General features: G+C 39.5%; 2 protein-coding genes across 6 annotated transcripts in view; one reads left to right on the top strand and one right to left on the bottom strand.

The window, feature by feature from the left end:
- LOC117335400 (lipoxygenase homology domain-containing protein 1-like) overlaps window positions 1-22,175 on the bottom strand; it is a 73,552-nt gene that overhangs the window by 31,303 nt on the left and 20,074 nt on the right. For all 5 annotated transcript variants that reach the window (XR_004534398.1, XM_033895365.1, XM_033895364.1 and 2 more), the window contains exons 12-19: window positions 8,357-8,489; window positions 7,296-7,679; window positions 6,609-6,992; window positions 5,599-5,753; window positions 4,315-4,472; window positions 3,658-3,728; window positions 2,378-2,571; window positions 1,417-1,609 (exon numbers count right to left, since the gene is read on the bottom strand). Coding sequence is in view for 4 of the 5 variants with exons in the window: in XM_033895365.1 (XP_033751256.1) it covers window positions 1,417-1,609; window positions 2,378-2,571; window positions 3,658-3,728; window positions 4,315-4,472; window positions 5,599-5,753; window positions 6,609-6,992; window positions 7,296-7,679; window positions 8,357-8,489 (1,672 nt within the window). In the remaining variant the exon portion in view is untranslated. The remainder of the gene's footprint in view (window positions 1-1,416; window positions 1,610-2,377; window positions 2,572-3,657; window positions 3,729-4,314; window positions 4,473-5,598; window positions 5,754-6,608; window positions 6,993-7,295; window positions 7,680-8,356; window positions 8,490-22,175) is intronic.
- LOC117335402 (putative leucine-rich repeat-containing protein DDB_G0290503) lies at window positions 11,732-20,109 on the top strand. Its single transcript, XM_033895366.1, has 2 exons — window positions 11,732-14,687; window positions 19,269-20,109. Exons 1-2 carry the CDS (start codon window positions 12,467-12,469, stop codon window positions 19,370-19,372), a joined length of 2,325 nt encoding a protein of 774 aa, XP_033751257.1. The 5' UTR covers window positions 11,732-12,466; the 3' UTR covers window positions 19,373-20,109.

The following is a 22,175-nucleotide window of genomic DNA, read 5'->3' on the forward strand; positions in this document are numbered from 1 at the left end:
CCTCCACGACCCCAACCCCCACGACCAAAAAACCCCCACAAACCCAAAACCCCCACAAACCCAAAACCCCCAAAAACCCAACCCCCACAAAACCACAACCCCCACAAAACCCAAAACCCCCCAAAACCCCCACAAAACACCCCCCAAAACCCCAAAACCCCCCAAACCCCACCCCCACAAACCCAAAAAACCCCCAAAAAACCCAAACCCCCACGGGACAAAACCCCCACAAACCCACAACCCCCCAAAACCCAAAACCCCCACAGACCCAAAACACCCCCAAACCCAAACCCCTTTCCACATAAACCCCCCCCCACGCCCCAAAACCCCACAAACCCAACCCCCAAAAACCCAAACCCCCACAAAAACACAACCCTTTCCCAAACCCACAACCCCCAAAACCCACAACCCCCCAAAACCCCAAACCCCCCCCAAAACCAAAACCCCACATATAACCACAACTCCTTCCACATATACCCACAACTCCTTCCACATGTACCCACAACACCTTCCACATATACCCACAACTCCTTCCACATATACCCACAACTCCTTCCACATGTACCCACAACTCCTTCCACATGTACCCACAACTCCTTCCACATATACCCACAACTCCTTCCACATGTACACAAGTTATGCAATGTACTCACAGCTACCTCTCTGACATGTACATACAACTCCTCCCACATGTTCACACAGTTCTTCCTTCATGTACTCACAACCCCTCCCACATCAGGCACATGTACATTTAACCCCTCCCACATGTTCAAGTAACTCCTCCCACATTTACAAAACGCCTCCTACATTTATATAACCCGTCCCACATGTTTCCAAAACTTCTCCCACGTGTACATGTAACCCCTCCCACATGAACACACACATGTAACCCCTCCTTCATGTACATAGCCCCTCCCCTATGTACACACAACTCCTCTCTCATATACATAACTCTTCCCACATTTACTTAGCCCCTCCCACATGTACACAACTCCTCTCTCACATGTACCCACAACTCCTTCCATATATACATGTAACTCTGCCCACATGTACATAGCCCCTCCCACATATACTGGTGATGCCCAGGGAAACATTCACATCAGTAATATGAAAATAGATACAACATGATAAATAATAAATCACATGTAATGTTAAACACAGTGTTATATTGTGCAAAATACGTGTATAAAATGTTACATATATAGAAATATTCAGTGAGAAAATAATTTGTTAGTACATTATGCCTGAACGCACATAAGACCTTCACAGTAAAGATAACACAGAATCAACAAACACGATTAATCTCGGAAGTCACATGGTAAGCAAAATCATGAACTTAAGTTATAACCAAACATCATGCATTTGCAGAAAATGTATGTTTGTTCAAATAATAAAACAGTGAAATTTGTCGCTTACGTTTTTCACGGTCTTCTTTATGTGAAGGTTCAAGCTCCACCATTGTTAGACCATCCTTCTCGTCCTTGGCCAGCCAGCGATGACACGCGAACAAATAGTGTTCGCCCCGTGATGGAATGTCTATACGGACTTCATCGAGATACCAACCAGCTCCCGGCTTGGAGTTGTCATGTCCTATTCTTATCTTCTTCAACTAAAAACAGAAAAAATATGTTTCATGCTTTTTATTTTTTGAATTGACAGGGGAAGGGAACCATCTGGAAACACTGTAGCAGACTTGTTCTAAATAGAGATGAGGGGGCCCATACACTCTTGCACATCTATGACCAGGTTCTAGATGAAGCATATTTGTATTGACTTGTACATTGAAGACAAACAGACTTGTTGAGTTGATACAATCTCATACACTTCACACCTCAGTGAACATATGCTTCACACCTCAGTTAACATAAAATTCACACTTCAGTGAACATACACTTCAATGGTCATTTGTCTAATGAAAGTGACAGAAAAAAGTCATTGAAAAACCACACATAAAAATCTAGTATGAGTTATAATATATGAACCTATTCACATTACTTACCAACCAGAAAAACAATCACATATTGTTTACAAATCACAAGATTTTGTTTACAAACAATATCTGATGTTTACAAATTTTAAATGAAGAATTAACAATATACTTTGTACGGCCCAGAAAGTTATTACACGGTAATAATTCAAAAGAATTACAACTAAGACAGGTGATCAAAGGGCCATAACTTTGTTGGAAAGGTTTATAATGAACAGAAAATAAAATATGTCTAACATTTTATAACAAAGCAGGATAAAAAAAAGAGGACAACTAAAGATGGACAGACTTATGAATGGACAAATGAGAAGGAAACAAAAAGCTCCACCACACCCATCAGTTGTACCAGTAGGGGTGTCAACACAACACTATCGACTCCGCCTTACTTACCACACCTATGTTCACAGATTCCAGCTTAAACATGTCTGTCTTTCCTCTTTCAAATTTGTTTGAGGTATTTTCTGATGACCGAAGCTGAAGCTCTCCTGTGTCACCTTTAGACCCAAATATTTTGATTGAAACATTGGCGTCTGTTCCTGCGCTTCTGACGTCACCCGTTGTCACAAAAACGTTGTATGTGGTTGCTGAATACAAGAAGGAGATACATTATAAGCAGTTTTCCTACAATAAGCTCAGGGGCCGATACACAAACCTTGATTCAAGGTCGGGGTGGGCTTATTGCAGACCAATAATATAACTCTTGTTGACATTTATACAGCACTGAAGTATATATCAGTGGGTTTATTACCAGGCACATGCTTATTATAAGGCACAGACTTATAACCAGACACTGGCTTATTACCAGGAATGGGCATATTACCTGACACAGGCTTATTACCAGGAATGGGCATATTACCGGACACAGGCTTATTACCAGGAATGAGCTTATTACCGGACACAGGCTTATTACCAGGAATGAGCTTATTACCGGACATAGGCTTATTACCAGGAATGAGCTTATTACCGGACATAGGCTTATTACCAGGAATGGGCATATAACCGGACACAGGCTTATTACCAGGAATGAGCTTATTACCGGACATAGGCTTATTACCAGGAATGAGCTTATTACCGGACACTGGCTTATTACCAGGAATGGGCTTATTACCGGACATAGGCTTATTACCAGGAATGAGCTTATTACCGGACACTGGCTTATTACCAGGAATGGGCATATTACCGGACACAGGCTTATTACCAGGAATGAGCTTATTACCGGACATAGGCTTATAACCAGCAACGGGCTTATTACCAGGAATGGGCTTATTACCAGACATAGCTTATAACTAGACACAGACTTATTACCAGGAACGGGCTTATTACCAGGCACAGGCTTATTACCAGGAACGGGCTTATTACCAGGCACAGGCTTATTACCAGGAGCAGGCTTATTACCAGGCACACGTTCATTACCAGATACCTATGGTAGTATTGATCGGTATACCAATCATTCTAGTTGGACTGGATGGACGTTCAAAGAGGGATTTTACTGTGGGAGGAAACAGAGTAGCCTGAGAAAACCCATGTGGTCAGCAAGGGGACCCCATCCCTTTCTACGTTGAATCAGGGAATCTGATGAAACTCGAGTGCTTAAATGAAGGGTTGGTGTGCTACCACTTGGCCATCCGACCACACATAAAAAAAATTAAGATCTATCCCATTTTACTTACTGGACAACATGTGTGACCCTAGGGTCAGCTCCCGGACAATCTGACCATCATCCTCACTGGTGGCAAGCCAACTGTATACAACACACAAAGTAAAAATGAATGACAGTTTTCCTATTCTCAACAAAAGCATTTATTTTAAATGGAAAATGAAATAATATTTCCATCTAATATAACTTAAATATATATTTAACTATAAGATATCTAGAAAGGAAGCAACCTACATCATATCATGTGATCCTAATACAGTAACAATATTTACTTTATAATTATACTGACAGTGAATGTATATGATATAGTGACATCTACACAATACACAGCAAGGGCGATAACTCTACAATCACTGGAAGTGCTATTATTTTATTCTTTATTTTTTACAATTCCATTTTTTATAAACAGCAGAACATTCAATTCATTTTGAGTCTGTAAGTATGCGTTTTTTGTCAAATTTTAACAAACTTGTATCAGGAATTTATTTTTGTAATTTTTCAGCAGGAAGAGGTCTCTCCTGACTTCTAAATTCACTCTATGATACCACAATATGTACTATTTTATAAATTGATGTACTCTTTTATCTATCAGTTATTGAAACATCAAAGTTTAAAAATTAACAAAAAATTTTGAAATGTTTTTACAGATGAAAGACGTAAGCATAATTACCGTTCACATTCAAATGTATAGTCGTATTTGTCCGAGCCTTCCTGTTTGACCACTACCTTGTCCAGAAACCAGCCTGAACCGGCACCCTTCCCATCATGCCCTATAATGACCTTGTTCATCTTGAGCAAGGTCACGGCTTCTAATGTGAACATATCAACCTGGAAATATAAAACATTTGTGATCCTTTATTTTATGAGGATAAACAGTCGATGTTTATGATCTGTTCAACACTGAATTTGATTTGAAGACTTTACATGAAGAATTTACTGCTCTGGTATATATGTCTTTGAAACTTTAACAGTGGGAAGGGGTTTATTTAAGAAATAATTAACGATGATTCGTGTATTGTTGCAGGATATACAACGAGGACGAGGATATTTTGTAATTAAATTAATAACGAAGGCCGCAGGCCTGAGTTATTAATTAAAATTGCAAAATATCCGAGTCCGAGTTGTATATCCTGCAACAATACACGAGTCAAAGCTGATTATTTCTATTCTACCATTACTATTGTACTGTTTAGTTCTGAGATCGACCTCTTTCTAACAGAAAAAAAAGCAAAGAAACCCTCGAGAAAACCTTGTAATTTATTTCTGGAATATTGCATTATTTGTTGATGAAATATACAGGCAATACAGTACTATGATCAAGAGCATCTATCATATGGCATTGATTTTGAAAAAAAAGGATAAAAAAAATTTTAAAAAAAATAAAAGGGGGGGGGGGGGCTCTGTAGGATTCGAACTCGCATCGTGATAAAAAATTATTGAAAGACTAACCCATTAGCCCACTCGGCTATAGTAACCTTTCATAAATTGTAAATTGTGTGAATATTAGATATATAAAATTGTAACAGCCGTGACTCACTACCGTGTATTATTGGCACGAGCGTGGGTTATTGGAAAATAATACATGGTTTTAAACCAATCAAAACTGGCGTTACATAGCAAACATGGTAGAATTGAGGATAAAAACGGCATTAAACATTTACACTAGGGAGGGGGCTTATTTGAGGATAAAAACAGTATTAAACATTTACACTAGGGAGGGGGCTTATTTGAGGATAAAAACGGTATTAAACATTAACACTAGGGAGGGGGCTTATTTGTGGATAAAAACGGCATTAAACCTTTACACTAGGGAGGGGGCTTATTTGAGGATAAAAACGGTATTAAACATTAACACTAGGGAGGGGGTTTGTTTGAGGATAAATATGGTAAAAAACAAATATCCTATAAAAACACATCAAAATAAATAATAGATATTAAAGAGTGTCACACTTACGTTTCCCTTCTCAAATTTATTTCTGTTGCTTTTGGATTCTTTTAGAGGTCGGTCCCCAGTATCACCTAGTTCACCGAACATATTCAGGAACACATTGGCGTCAGTCCCAGCTCGCATTTTCTTTCCTGTATGAACTTCTACATTGTATTTAACCACTGTAAGACAAAAATAAAAAATACATTTTATCATTTACATTATTAGTTTTTTCAAAACAGCTGCATGTAAAGTATCATCAGAATTTACAATAAATTTTACTGTTATTACAAGCTTTTACAGTCAATTTCTAAAATAACAAAAAAAAAAAGACAAAAGTTTGGCAATTTAAGGTCTGAAATGCTTCACTTAGAATTTTCTGAATCTGGAATTACAGACTTGGAAAATCAGCAAGCGGTTCTCATGGTCCCGAAAAATATCAGAAGTGAAATTGGCAGAAGATGGTTTCAAAATTATTTTTTATCTTGTGAGATTAAGAGCTTCACAGAATCATATATCAAACAATAGGCAGGCTACACAATACATCTGTCATTGCTGGATATCTTTGGTAGTGGTGACACAAATCAAACTTTAAATAAAATTATGTTGGTTGGATTTATCGTCCTGTGTACAGCCAAGTGGTTAAGGTGTCCTGACACTTTATCACTAGCCCTCCACCTCTGGATTACAAGTTCGAAACCCATGTTGGGCAGTTGCCAGGTACTGACGGTTGGTCAGTTGTTATTCTACTAAAACTTTGGCTTTCCTCCACCTACAAAACCTGGCACAACCTTAAATCAACCTGGCTGTTAAAAGGACGTTTAACAAAATAAACCAAACCAGACCAAGTGAACCCAAACCTCAAAATGACCCTGGCTGTTCATGGGGCGATAAACCCAGCAAACAAATATTATCCATTTGTGAAAATGAAAGAGACGGATAATACATGTATGAAATCACATATAATTAAAATGGTTGATCCTGGAATCAAATCAACAGATTACAAGAGACCCATCTACAAAGATTTAAATACTTACATGGTAGCGGTTTGTTGATTTCTTTACTCTCCGCTGGCATTTCACGTATGAGTGATTTGTCGTCCTCATCATCTGCCAACCAGCGTCCACACTTGAAGTTGTACTTCTCTTTGGTCGTCATGTTCTCGAGGACGAACTTGTGGAGATGCCAGCCCGAGGCCAGTCCTTCGTTGTCGTGCCACACTCGTATCTTATACAGCTTGCCGATGTCAACCATGCCGACCTTGAAGTGATCTGTCTGCCCCTTCTCAAAATTGTCACCTTTGTTGCTCAATGTGACCTTGTCAGACTTTCCTTTGTCACCATAGGCAACCATGTAGACGTTTGCATCTGTACCAGCACTTTTAATATCACTTGTTGATACGACAACAAGCCATGGGATCTCTGAGTGAAAAAGAAAAGAAAATAAGATTTTAATACATACAAACACGAACGAGTTCCCAGCTCATGAAATGTGTCAGATGATGAAAATCAAGCATTTCTTTTTATATTTCCAGCAGTTTTTTAGTTGTGAATATTTTTGCATAAATGCACATTTTGACATTAAATATTCCACAATGTAAAACACCACTAAGCTTAATTGTCACTGTTCAAAAGAGTGAAGACTTCAGTTACAGAAATATGAGAGAAAATACCTTTATACCGTGGAAAAGTGGTGGGACGTTTAACTATGACTTTGTAACTTACTTTTCTCCTTTGTTTTTCGGACAGCTTTTTGTTCTTTAAGTGTACGCTGTATCTGTCCATCACCGCTGTTGGTGGCGAACCACTTCTGGCAGGGGAACACTTGTTCTATACCCGTGCTTGGGCAGAAGACAATCACCTGCTCCAGATACCATCCAGGTCCTAGACCACTGTTGTCATGGCCGATCTCAATCTCCTTAAGGGGACTCAACATCTCCACAACATCAACATTGAAGATATCTGTTGTTCCTCGCTCAAATTTCCCGGTCTCTAACCAAATTTTCCCACTTGTTTTCCCCTGTGGTCCATTCATCACTACGAAAACTCTGGCATCTGTACCAGCATTGGATTTATCCCCCGTTGTCACGGTAATCACGTAAGGAATTCCTGCAGGAACAGCAATGTTCATATTAGTCACAATGGACAAAATGAGGGCCAGATATTTGTCTTTATTTTTAAAAAAGAATCTGCCTGATAAAAATAATTAAAATGGCAGCAAATGAAAAAAGAGAACTTTTCATCTAGAGTGGTCCTTGATTTGAAGTAATGGCCAGTGTTTGGGAGTAGATGGATGCACATGAAAAAAAGTTGGTAGATATTAAAACTATATTTCTCAATGAAAAAAGTTATGAATATTTTGAATCCAAGAAATTTTGATTAAATAGACAGCAATTTTCTAAATCAATTTGATGGCTATATTATAATGCTATCATAATACAGAAAAAGTTGTTTGTAACAAATCCTACAGGATCAGAGGAGATACTTTGATATATCAGAAATTCCTTATAGGGTTTTAAAATATTTAAGGTTTAGTCAAATTTGGGAATTAATTTACTTTATAATAAGCAGAAATTTGTATCAAGCTTGCTTGTCTAAGCCTGCTTGTCTTAAGAAAGTTTTACCGTATGAAAGGTTTTTACAGCAAGACAGATATTTTATGGTGGTACCATGAGTAATCTCCCTTTGCTAAGATATCACTAAACTAGAAAACGCCGTTTGAATTGAAAGAAAATATTTTTCTGAACAAGGGATCAGACAAATGACCAATTAACTGAAATCTTTACCTGGAGCGATGTTCATCGGGCCAACATTCACAATGAGGTCTCTAGATGTCATACCATCATCTTCGTCCATAGCGAGCCATCGATTACAAGGAAACTCGTACACAATGTTGTTGTCAACATCATCAACGATTACCTGAAGATCAAAGTGACAGAGGTGAGACAGGTAACAATTTTACAGGTGTGAAATCCTATAAATATCTCCATCATCATTTAACTGATGAATTTATAAATGACAAAATCACCGAAAGAACAAACTTAAGCTGATAATGACATATTTTATTAATTAGTATTGATTCTTACTTAAATTTCTTAAAGGAATTGAGCTTAAAAGAAAGTTATTAAACAAATTTTATCAATTTGAGAATGAACAGAGTTGTTTATGAATATGGATCACCATTCTTTTCATAACCTAACTTAAAAAGAACATGATTATCTTCCTATCTCAGCCCTTAAACATTTTTTTTATCAGGTGGTAAATCAAACCGATTCTTATACACGGCTCCCCAATACCAGGTACCAAAGCTTACAGTGGGACAATGAGGAATTCTGGAATTAACGAAGTGTCCATACTATACAGGGACCAGTTTAGACAGGTTATTTTGTGACTAGTTTAACTGAGTGATTAGCTTCAAGCTCAACATATGTTTTTACTCAGGAAATAGACAAACTATTTTTTCTTCAATTCGGCTTTTTCACTGGTTTCATTAAAGTTGAAAATTAAGATCAGGTTTAAGATGCTGACATAACAAATATTTTTTAAACCAAAACCAGACGCCTTCATTCTTTTTTTAGTTTAAACAATGATTTCTACCATATCTTTTTGATGTTAAAACCACAAACCCTCGCTACGCCCCCAATCCCTGCTGTGTAAAAACCACACTATTCTCTAACTCTCTCTACCTATAATCTTGCCGTCAATCTCGACCAAACCCTCCCCAAATTTCTGCAGTGCAAAGTCATTCTTTAATTAGGATTCCTTACAGAACCCAACTGACAACATAAACTGTGAGCCACAATAAATACAGTGAATGTAATGATCTTATTTTAGTGGGTTTTCACACTGAAAGCATTCTGCTTAATTTTGATAGCACTAATTGCAGTTTCTGGATACAGTTTTCTAAAACATGTATACCATTTTGCCATTGCGCTAATCTTTTAAAATTTTCTTATGCTTCAAAATTGGAGTACACAAAAAGAAGAAATTTTACAATATACATTTCAGTAAAATTTAATCATGCTGAGAGCATTGAAAAAGAGAGCATTTATAATTCTGGTAGGCTTGGCCGTCCTACACTGCATAAAAAACTTTCAAATTAATAGAAAAACAGGTTTAGTAATGTACAATTAAAACATTTTTCCCAAAGGAATTTCCTTCCTCTCCCCCACACAAAAGTTTTCCCATCTTTGTTCTGGTAGAAATAAATAACTTAAAAGTAGATTTTAGAAAAGCAGACATTTATTTTGTAAAATAACAAATGCATGCTGTCAATATTCTGAAGATATTTCATTATGGTGTTGACAGCTTAATTAGAACCACGGGTAAACTTTATCTGAAATATCACTGCACTGATATTATCTACTTCCCCCTCCCAAAGAAAGTAGCTAGTTACTGTGTGTACTACTCTCCCTCATCCCCCCAGCAGCTGTAACCAGTCTGTATAAACCATATAATCTTCAGACAATAGATCTTGTCTAATCAAAATTACACACACAACGAATAAATCAGGCAAACTTATATCTCATTCTTATCATAATGAACCGTAGAAAGTGGGCAATGAATTCTGAATATTTAATGGTTATTTTATCTATGGGATGATATGGTTCTATAGATTATCAGGTTGAAGCCAGTGGCCCGGATCCGATATAAAATCTGTATATTTGTGGCTCCTATCGGTAAAATGTTCCTTTATATATATTTTTATGAAAGACTATAACCTTGAAGTAAAAAAAAAACTTCAATAAAAGTTTCCTCCTATTTTAATGTAAATACTTTTTACATACACACCAACCGCAGGATGTTTTTGAAAAAGAATCTTTTTAGTTTATGCCTTCGATATCTGTAATTAAGATATAAACACACACAGCACATTAACTCCAGGTATAGCACTGTATTAATATATTTGTTCAAAAATTCATATAAACCAATATATATTCCTTTTGTGAGCAATTACCATAATTGACATAAAATAATATAAAAAAGTTCCTAGTTTAATTTCTTTTAAATGGTTGAAGGAGGTTGTAAGGAACATTGAGGTTGGACAGTGAAATTTTAGCTCCCCAAAGTTTTATCATTTCAATTAGTAACGAAAACATCAGAGGGACGTTAATTTTAGGAAATACGGTAGCATACTCCACTTCTGATGTTCACTTTTAACTAAACACATGTTACATACATATTTTTAGTGCTAATGAGATCATTAAATGGCGAATAGTGTAAAAGCAGAAAGGGATTGGCCATTAATTATATTTTTATATTCATGTCAAATTAAAGATCTAAGAATTCTAAAGCTTTATTTTCTTCTAATCATTCATCTGGGATGGGAGTAATATAGACGCATTCCAGAAGCATTCATTAACTTATCTAATAATGTGAAAATAATTTAATTTCCTGTTGAAATACATACTTATACCAATTCTTTACATAACATGTGCATCCTTTTCTAATTTACATAGAAACTACTTACAGTCCACAAAATTTTTAACTATCTGGATTCAGTTTCATCAATACCAAGAAATTCTTTAACATCAAATTTTCCGTAAGACATCATTACAGAATTTTGAAAGAAAAAATCTCAGTTAAGTAACTTTCCTTAAACTCTGTAATGCTTTCCATAAAAAAATTTGAATTTAAGACATTTCTTTGAATTTTAAAAATTAATAATCAAGAAACTTTCTCAAGTTAAGGAATTTTGATGGAAATGGCCCACTATCATACATTTTAGAAAACTTTTATAATTTAAAAATACTTTGTTGTAGTGTCTCTACTATTCAAATATCTGAAAATATGTTTTAATCACCGCACACAAGTCTAATACCGAAAGTATGATCTGCAATTAAAAACATTGAACACCTAGAGAATATCTAATCTTATCGGAAACTTAATCTGGATGAGTAACTTTGGTGACTGATGGGCCATTGGGCTGGAGGAAGGAGGAAAGGGTGGGAGTGGGGAGAAGGGGGGAGGGGGAGGGGGAGGGTAGGGGGTCGGACTGTGTTTGGGTTACACCCAGTAAGAACTACCTATTTGTTTGTTCAGTATTAAGTACCTGACTCACAGTTAAAACATTAATTTATTTACAAACAACAGCAGAACTTTCCCGCTGCAGAAAATTCTTTTGACCAGAGTCCAATGTGCAGTGCCAGAACTAATGATCCATCAAATTACAAACAAGAGGGCATGTCTGGGAGGATGGAGACCATTATAGACATTTGTAAACAGTGAATGAATTGGTTGTGGTATGTTGCCAGACCAATCAGAGTTAGCTGGTGGGATATGGAGTAGTTCTCACTTCACACCGGCACCACAGACAGAACTCACATCAAACGGCATGGAAATATGTCTAATGATCTAGCGAATCTCCCAACACAATCATCAGAACCCATGTTTACAAGATACACTGAAAATATCTGTGTATTTACAAACTGGATACATCTGGTTTAAACTTGGACAGAAAGAAAAAAAATGAACATTTAACAGTTGTAATATATCGGTGGTCTGTGAGGAGGGATTGCTCGACAGGATAAAAACTTGAGGAAGTGTCGGTTTCCGTGTAAAAATGATATGAATTCCTCCCCAGCATGAAGCTCCACAGAGTTTACTATACAGACTACAGCAGAGAGCATGCTTATTATCTTTGTAACACCGATAAATAATATCTGTAAAATTCATGAAAGTGACAAATTTGTCATTTTTTAAGACTTTGTATTTAAACTCATCTCTTCACATTCAATAGTGTGAAATGATTTCAACATTTGAATGTAAATAACTTCGGTACACAAAGATTGGATGACGATCATGATTCTTTGAGTGATTTCGTGGAACTTTCTTACGAAAACTTTTAAAGAGTGGAATTAGACAATCAAGCTTTTGTGTAATTCTTGGATAGAACTATGGAATATTTGTATACTATATTTGTGACTTATTTTCTACTTTGCTGGTCCCAAGTGGTTCCTGTGGGGGCAATTCCTCAGTACTACAATTCAGCACAGGACACATGTGTTTTAAGCCTCGTTATTCCTAAGGATAGCATAAAAAACAACTGTAACAACCACGAGGCACTTCTGGCCAAAATTCAGTCCCTCGAGGCCCAGCTACGACAAATGACACATCATGTACGAGTTATTGACACACAACGCATTCAGCCTGCCATGACACAATATGCCGACCTGGCAAATAAGGTCAGGAACATGGAAAGTCAAATGAGTGCAATGACATTGAAAAACCGATATCTGGAATCAAAATATCACGAATTTGAGTCAAAACTTGAATCTGTAAGCAGATCAAGTTCAAGATCATCTGAGGGCTCAGATAGATTATTGGACCCTATCAAACCCTTGCTGATGGAAGAGTTTCAAATTCTAAAAGCAAATCTAATGCAGAGTTTGGAACAGGAACTTTTCCATCTATATTCCCAGAACCTCGAGGAGATAGGTTCAGCCACGGGCATGGAGGAGTTATCGGAAAGTTCTTCATTGCAGAAATTATTGCTAAAGGGGGATAACTCTCTACTTAGGACAAAAGACCAAGAAATTGATGAATTATTGGAAGTTGACTCAGTGAATATCAACCAACTTGCTCGGTCACTCCAAAAATTAACAGGCAGAATCAACATGGGAAATGAGGAAGAGCGAACACATGAAATTGCACTGGAGAAAGAATTGGGCGATTCTGAAGTGAACGTCACATCAACGAACCATTCCAATCTAACAGCCGACACCAACACCTCCAGTGTTTCAGATGATGAACAGCAAAGAAATGTGTCGGATGGTACTGACCAGACAGAAAGTGTTTTACAATATAACATATCAACAGAAAATACATTGTCAGAGAATGAATCGTTGAGTGATTCATTGTCATCGAACTCGTCATCGGTATTCCCCAACAGATCACAGTCCAGTTTGACAGCAAAGGAAAAAGACCAGGTTACAAATGAAATATCTCAACAACTTCAAGTTATAATACAACGCATTGTTAAAAAGGCTGTACAACAACAGCAGGAAGAGGTTGCTATAGCAACTGTGCCTCAGGACACGGAAACAACTCAATGCAACGTCACTGAAAAACTTTCGGAACTTGAAATGAAGTTTTCAGAACTAAAAAAGAATCTGACCGAATTTTACAGAACTGAGAGAACGTCATCTCTGTCTGCTGGACTCTTAATGACACAACAGGTTGCCGACCTGAAAGCTGGACTGGAGTCGCTGAGCAGACGAGTGGACGGACCTCAAAATACACTTCAACGAGCATCACACTTACAGAATGAGCTTGACATTCTAAAAACACACATTCAGGTCAACCTGAAGGAACGGCTGGATACCTCAGTTACAGCTCTAGAACAAAGAGTGACGATTTTGGAGAGAAATAATAATATGTCAAGTAGCTATCTTAATATATTCAAGCAGACGTTACAGAGCTATCGCAACGAGAGTCAAAATATGATAGGAAATCTCCAACAGGACATAAACGCAGTTCAGTCTCAAATCAGACATCTCAACAAGTCACGGAACCAAAACTCCGATGTGGAAATGCGTGTAAACGATCTTGAGGCAGACTTCGGTGACTTTGATTTCAAGCAAAATGCTTTTGACGTAAAATTAGATCGTATCAAAGACTCCATGGCACAAAATGACCGAGAAGTTGGAACCAAATTCCGATCCATTCAGCAAAATCTTCATCGTGTGCAATCTAGATTTACAATGCTTACAAATATGAGTCGGAACATTCAGATTATGGGTGTTAAACAATCAACAATGGAGAAAAAAGTCTCCAAAAACGAGATTACACTAAAGTACTTATACATACAACATAGGTTGGAATCAGGAGAATGGATGGCTTACAATTTCAGTTATAACAGTGTGAAAAACAGCTGTAACAAACTCCAATATGTCCGACAGAACAGCGTTTGTAGCGGAACAACCGCCCGATTCGTTGGTGTGATTTTGTGTTCTGAAGACAAATACAAGATTTTATTAGGAAACTCCCTCGATGATGAGTTTTTGGACATTGCAGATGAACGAGGACATGGAGAGGATCATTGTGAGTTTGTGGGCGGGTCAAGAGAAAAGCAGGCCTTGGTGGAAAAAGAGTTTTCATTTTTCCCTTCAACAAGAGGTAAGTGAAATATTTGCAATGAAATTAAAACATTTTGTTTAATTGCAGTCATGTTTTAGCCCAGATATTTTCTGTGAAAACACACAAAATGAAAATTTGATTGCTAACACCTAATCCACTTTTGTCAATCATATTTGATTTGTTTTATATTCAGATTTGTTAGGTTTGACTTGAATCAAATCATAATCCCTAAATGGCCAAAAGTACCACCTCACCCAATCAAACTCAAAACACCTTCCTCTGGAATTTACGATTGTCTAGTCACCATTTCACACACCCTCTCCTTTATATGCACCAACTTAACTACTCCCACACCGAGACTACACACTATCCAACATCTCCCGGACTACACATCATCCAACATCTCCCAGACTACACACCATCCAACATCCCCCAGACTACACACCATCCAACATCCCCCTGACTACACACCATCCAACATCCCCCAGACTACACACCATCCAACATCCCCCAGACTACACACCATCCAACATCCCCCAGACTACACACCATCCAACATCCACCAGACTACACACCGTCCAACATCCCCCAGACTACACACCGTCCAACATCCCCCAGACTACACACTGTCCAACATCCCCCAGACTACACACCGTCCAACATCCCCCAGACTACACAATCCAACATCCCCCAGACTACACACCATCCAACATCCCCCAGACTACACACCATCCAACATCCCCCAGACTACACACCGTCCAACATCCCCCAGACTACACAATCCAACATCCCCCAGACTACACACCATCCAACATCCCCCAGACTACACACCGTCCAACATCCCCCAGACTACACACCGTCCAACATCCCCCAGACTACACACCATCCAACATCCCCCAGACTACACACCATCCAACATCCCCCAGACTACACACCATCCAACATCCCCCAGACTACACACCGTCCAACATCTCCCAGACTACACACCGTCCAACATCCCCCAGACTACACACCATCCAACATCCCCCAGACTACACACCATCCAACATCCCCCAGACTACACACCATCCAACATCCCCCAGACTACACACTGTCCAACATCCCCCAGACTACACACCATCCAACATCCCCCAGACTACACACAATCCAACATCCCCCAGACTACACACCGTCCAACATCCCCCAGACTACACACATGTCCAACATCCCCCAGACTACACACTGTCCAACATCCCCCAGACTACACACCATCCAACATCCCCCAGACTACACACCGTCCAACATCCCCCAGACTACACACCGTCCAACATCCCCCAGACTACACACTGTCCAACATCCCCCAGACTACACACTGTCCAACATCCCCCAGACTACACACCATCCAACATTCCCCAGACTACACACCGTCCAACATCCCCCAGACTACACACCGTCCAACATCCCCCAGACTACACACCATCCAACATCCCCCAGACTACACACCGTCCAACATCCCCCAGACTACACACCGTCCAACATCCCCCAGACTACACACCATCCAACATCCCCAGACTACACACCATCCAACATCCCCCAGACTACACACCATCCAACATCCCCCAGACTACACACCGTCCAACATCCCCCAGACTACACAATCCAACATCCCCCAGACTACACACCATCCAACATCCCCCAGACTACACACCGTCCAACATCCCCCAGACTACACACAATCCAACATCCCCCTGACTACACACCATCCAACATCTCCCGGACTACACACCATCCAACATCCCCCAGACTACACACCATCCAACATCTCCCGGACTACACACCATCCAACATCTCCCGGACTACACACCATCCAACATCCCCCAGACTACACACTATCCAACATCTCCCGGACTACACATCATCCAACATCTCCCAGACTACACACCATCCAACATCCCCCAGACTACACACCATCCAACATCCCCCTGACTACACACCATCCAACATCCCCCAGACTACACACCATCCAACATCCCCCAGACTACACACCATCCAACATCTCCCAGACTACACACCATCCAACATCTCCCAGACTACACACCATCCAACATCCCCCAGACTACACACCGTCCAACATCCCCCAGACTACACACTCTCCAATGCTTTCAAAACTAACCTCTCCCACAACCGAATACCCCACCCCACACACCCCTAGACCCTAGACTTTCAAAGCTACTCTCACCGAAACTACAATCAGATAACCCCAACCCCACATCCTCCAGACCCTAGACTTTCCATTTGTTAAGCCCCTCGAACTTTCAAAGCTACCCTCTCCGACACTACAACCAGATACCCCCACCCCCACCCCCACATCCTCCAGACCCTAGACTTTCCATTTGTTAAGCCCCTCGAACTTTCAAAGCTACCCTCTCCGACACTACAACCAGATACCCCCACCCCCACCCCCACATCCTCCAGACCCTAGACTTTCCATTTGTTAAGCCCCTCGAACTTTCAAAGCTACCGTCTCCGACACTACAACCAGATACCCCCACCCCCACCCCCACATCCTCCAGACCCTAGACTTTCCATTTGTTAAGCCCCTCGAACTTTCAAAGCTACCCTCTCCGACACTACAACCAGATACCCCCACCCCCACCCCCACATCCTCCAGAATTCACACTTGTCTAGTCTGTTTCAGCCCCTAATCAGCCATGATTCACACTTGATTTATAAATTGGCACTGTTGGTGTGGTGTATTCCTGCACTGGCCATTCTTTGTCTGTAAAATTATCTGCTCTGAGATCCATGCCAAGAGGAAACAAATTAGATTCTGTTTCCTTCATAGTCAATTTAAGTCTTCAAAGACACATTTTATATCTTGTTAAACTGATATAATGATGATATCTAGATTTTTAATCTTAGAAAACAAAACTTCATCTTTCTAAGCAAGAGAGCAATTTAAAAACATGTAAACATAATATCTTAAAAATATAGAAAAACTTTACTTGGTAAATTTTTAATCAGATAAACCAATAGACAGGATATCACTGTAGACAAGTGGCCAGCAGGTTTATAGTTTTGACAGGTGGTTACTGGAAACATATACTTCCTTTATAGATAGGAATACTGTTGTGACTATAAACACATGGTGAGTTTTCAAGTATAAATAGGGAGGGGGTATATCTGTAAACAGGTGGTATCTAAGGTTCGTTTGGCCATAATAAACTAATATGATAAATTGTCAAGGTTATATGCTGGCAAGCAGTCAGATCAGATAATTGAGCTCAATCATGTGTACTTTCTTGGGTTTATTTTTTTATCATATTTCAATTAGCCATATCATTAACTCTGCGGTCAACAAAAACAAAAACCATCTTAAAGTGTTTTAGTTCTTCTCACATCAGGTCATGGAAGAATCAGGACGAGGAGTTGGGGAGAATGGGGAGAGGGCAAGGGGTCAGTGAGAATGGGGAGATGGCAGGGGGCTAGTGAAAATGGGGAGGGAGCAGGGGGCTAGTGAAAATGGGGAGAGGGCAGGGGGCTAGTGAGAATAGGGAGAGGGCAGGGGGTTAGTGAGAATGGGGGAGAGGGCAGGGAGTTAGTGAGAATGGGGAGAGGGCAAGGGGTTAGTGAGAATGGGGAGAGGGCAGGGGGCTAGTGAGAATGGGGAGAGGGCAGGGGGCTAGTGAGAATGGGGAGAGGGCAGGAGGTTAGTGAGAATGGGGAGAGGGCAGGGAGTTAGTGAGAATGGGGAGAGGGCAAGGGGTTAGTGAGAATGGGGAGAGGGCAGGGGGGCTAGTGAGAATGGGGAGAGGGCAGGGGGCTAGTGAGAATGGGGAGAGGGCAGGAGGTTAGTGAGAATTGGGAGAGGGCAGGGGGTTAGTGAGAATGTGGAGAGGGCATGGGTTAGTGAAAATGGGGCAGGTGGTGTGAATGGGGAGAGGGCAGGAGCCAGTGATATTTGGGAGGGCTCAAGGTTTCATGAAATGGGAGGGGGCAGGGGGTTAATGAGATGGAAAACGGACAACGTGTTAGTGAAAAAGTGGTGGGGGTAGGAGGTTGGTGAGTATGGGAAGGGGGCAAGGAATTGGTCAGATGGGGAGACCACCAGGATTAGTGAGAATTGGGAAATAGCAAATTAAGGTGTTGGTGAGAATGGGATTGATAATAAGGTAGAGACAGGAATTGGTGACAATCGGTGAGAATGGGAAGATGAAATAATTTTGTTTTAATAGGGCAGAGGCAGAGGGTTGTGAGAATAGCAAAGGGACCGGGGTGGGTGAGTATTGGATAGAGACTGGGTTTGGTGAGAATGGGAATGTGACAAAGGGGTTGGTAGGAATGGAGAGAGGGGTCAGGGAGTTGGTTAGAATGGGGAATAGCACACAGTATTGTTTAGAATGAGGTTGAGGTAGGGGTTGGTCAGAATGGGGATTAGGAAAAAGGGGTTGACAAAATGGGGATGGTGCTTTAAGGAGTTGCTGAGAATGTGAAGGGATAGGAGGGAGAGAATGCAGACAGTAAGCCATGCCTGTAGATCAAAAAACATTTACAACAAAAATTTGATTGCAGCATAAATGTTGATTTCTTCAATTAAACATGCCATTATACATTTATAAACATATTGTTGTTTTTCCACAGCATATATGCGAGCAGACTGGGGTCAGGAGCCCCACCTTGCCAACATGTCTCCCATCCTGACTCCTGTTGCAAGCTGGTATGAGTGTGGTGTCAAAATACCCTGACCAGTTTATCTGACCAGAAACAGAAGCTTATGTGACAAGGAGGTTAGAATCTCTACAACAAATATCACTCTGTGATAACAGAAGGAAAGTGAAGAATGTCAATGAGTTTAATATAAGGACAATTAACAGACAGAAAGCAGGATATATTTTCCCCTTCAAGAGTAGAGAACATTGTGTATTAAGGATACAAATGGGAAGATATCCTTTCTCATACAGGGGGAGATAACTCTAACAAAGCAAATGGCGATGAAACAAAACAAAGGGGAGATAACTCCTGCAGGAACTGACAAAGAAAAGGGGAGATATCCTTTTTTGTGATACAATGACAAAAAAATAATGGCAACAATGTGCAAGGGGAGAAAACTCTAGAGAAGGAAAGATAACTGTGATTAACTGTCGGAGACAGTCATAAAACAATAATTTTGATAAATTATTTAATAAATAATAATTTAAAGAAAAAATGTGAATGAACAAAAAATATAGTTTGTGCATGAATTTCAGGAATGAATGGAAAGATTTGTACAGAATGTAATTAACATATTAACAATGGGAGATAACTCCTGTTTGAAGAATGTTTCTGTTGAAGAATTCCAGTGTATCAAAGACAGGTTGTGAAATTAAATGTGTACAGGAATGCTAAGACTAGTTTCTCTCCAACAGGGACAATGAGAATACATGTACAATTGTGAAAGGCTGTCAGCAATGCAAATACAATAAAATTGAATATTTTTTATATTTGAAATGTTTTGATGATATTTCATCTATTAGCAGGGAGATCATCCCATACTATGTTGGCTATCGGCTACGACAAATAGATTTTGTATGTTTGTATACAGGATAGATGGGACAGGGCTCTATATATATCATAATATTGATGACATGTACTGGTATTGACATACATTTTTAAGAAAGACTCCAGAAAAAAAAAATCAATCAATTCACAAAGGAAGAAATTGCAGTTCAAAATATTGCAATAGAAATATATTTCCAATATGTCTTTATCTTTATTATTTGTAATCAATACTGATATTGCTATATCCTGAATTCCACTCTTTTCATATGACCTTGATAGCATTATATAGGTCACAATGACCCAGCATGAATACTTGTTGCCTTGACTCATGTCAGTTTACGTCTTGAAAACACAGAGGCTCCACCTGGTGACTATTTGTGCACCACCAGATGGCGTTTAGATAAACATACTCAGCACTGCTTAGTCTACAGGGAAGAGAGGGGAGGATGATTTACACTACATGGAATCATAACACCACCGTGTAGGAACTTGTCACTAGAGTAAGACCTTTTATGAGAGAACAACACATCTTATCAATCAGGGAGCGCACCACAGTGTAGGAACTTGTCGCTAGAGTAAGACCTTTTCTGAGAGAACAACACATCTTATCAATCAGGGAGCGCACCACAGTGTAGGAACTTGTCACTAGAGTAAGACCTTTTATGAGAGAACAACACATCTTATCAATCAGGGAGCGCACCACAGTGTAGGAACTTGTCGCTAGAGTAAGACCTTTTATGAGAGAACAACACATCTTATCAATCAGGGAGCGCACCACAGTGTAGGAACTTGTCACTAGAGTAAGACCTTTTATGAGAGAACAACACATCTTATCAATCAGGGAGTGCACCACCGTGTAGGAACTTGTCACTAGAGTAAGACCTTTTCTGAGAGAACAACACATCTTATCAATCAGGGAGCGCACCACAGTGTAGGAACTTGTCACTAGAGTAAGACCTTTTCTGAGAGAACAACACATCTTATCAATCAGGGAGCGCACCACAGTGTAGGAACTTGTCACTAGAGTAAGACCTTTTATGAGAGAACAACACATCTTATCAACTAGTAGAAATATCACTGTGTAGGAACTTGTCACTAGGGAAAGGCCTTTTATAACAGAACAGGATATCTTATACTTAGAATTATAGCATCACTGTGTAGGAAGTGGTCATGCTGCAAGATCTCTTTCATAAGAGAGCAAGAAATCTTATCAATCTGTGAGATATCATTTTGGTTCATGTTTGTTTAATGTCCTATTAACAGCCAGGGCCATTTAAGGATGTGCCAGGTTTTGGAGGTGGAGGAAAGCTGGGGTACCCGGAGAAAAACCACCGGCCTACGGTGAGTACCAGGCAACTGCCCCACGTAGGTTTCAATCTCGCAACCCAGAGGTAGAGTGCTAGTAATTAACTGTCAGGACACCTTAACCACTCGGCCACCGAGGAATCATGTCAACAACTCCAAACTTTTTTTCTCTATGTAATTTTGGAATATTACAATTGAAACAATGAGAACATATAGCCTATCAGAGCTCAGCTAGATGCTAATTTAATACATACAATCTGTACATTCACAACACAATTACTGTAATGAGTGTTATGTCACTGATAACGATGGTTATGTGGTACTTCTTATCTATAGATCCGACAATACTTTGGCTTTATTCCAAAGCTTTAAATCACACACACAAGTTGCCACCTGATTTTAGATGTATTTTACAGAAAACAAGCCAGGCCAATGATTCAGACTCAAAAGTACAACTAATGCATTGTATACATAAATACTGGTCAAGACAGCCTTATTTTCTGTTCACACCAATGACTTCACTGTCTAATCTGACCTTACAATAATGACTTCCCTATCTTATCTGACCTTACAATGATGACTTCACTGTCTAATCTGACCTTACAATGATGACTTCCTTGTCTAATCTGACCTTACAATGATGACTTCCCTGTCTAATCTGACCTTTCAATGATGACTTCCCTGTCTAATCTGACCTTACAATGA

The sequence above is a fragment of the Pecten maximus genome, chromosome 10, assembly GCF_902652985.1.
Source record: "Pecten maximus chromosome 10, xPecMax1.1, whole genome shotgun sequence".
NCBI classification, from domain to species: Eukaryota; Metazoa; Mollusca; class Bivalvia; order Pectinida; family Pectinidae; genus Pecten; species Pecten maximus.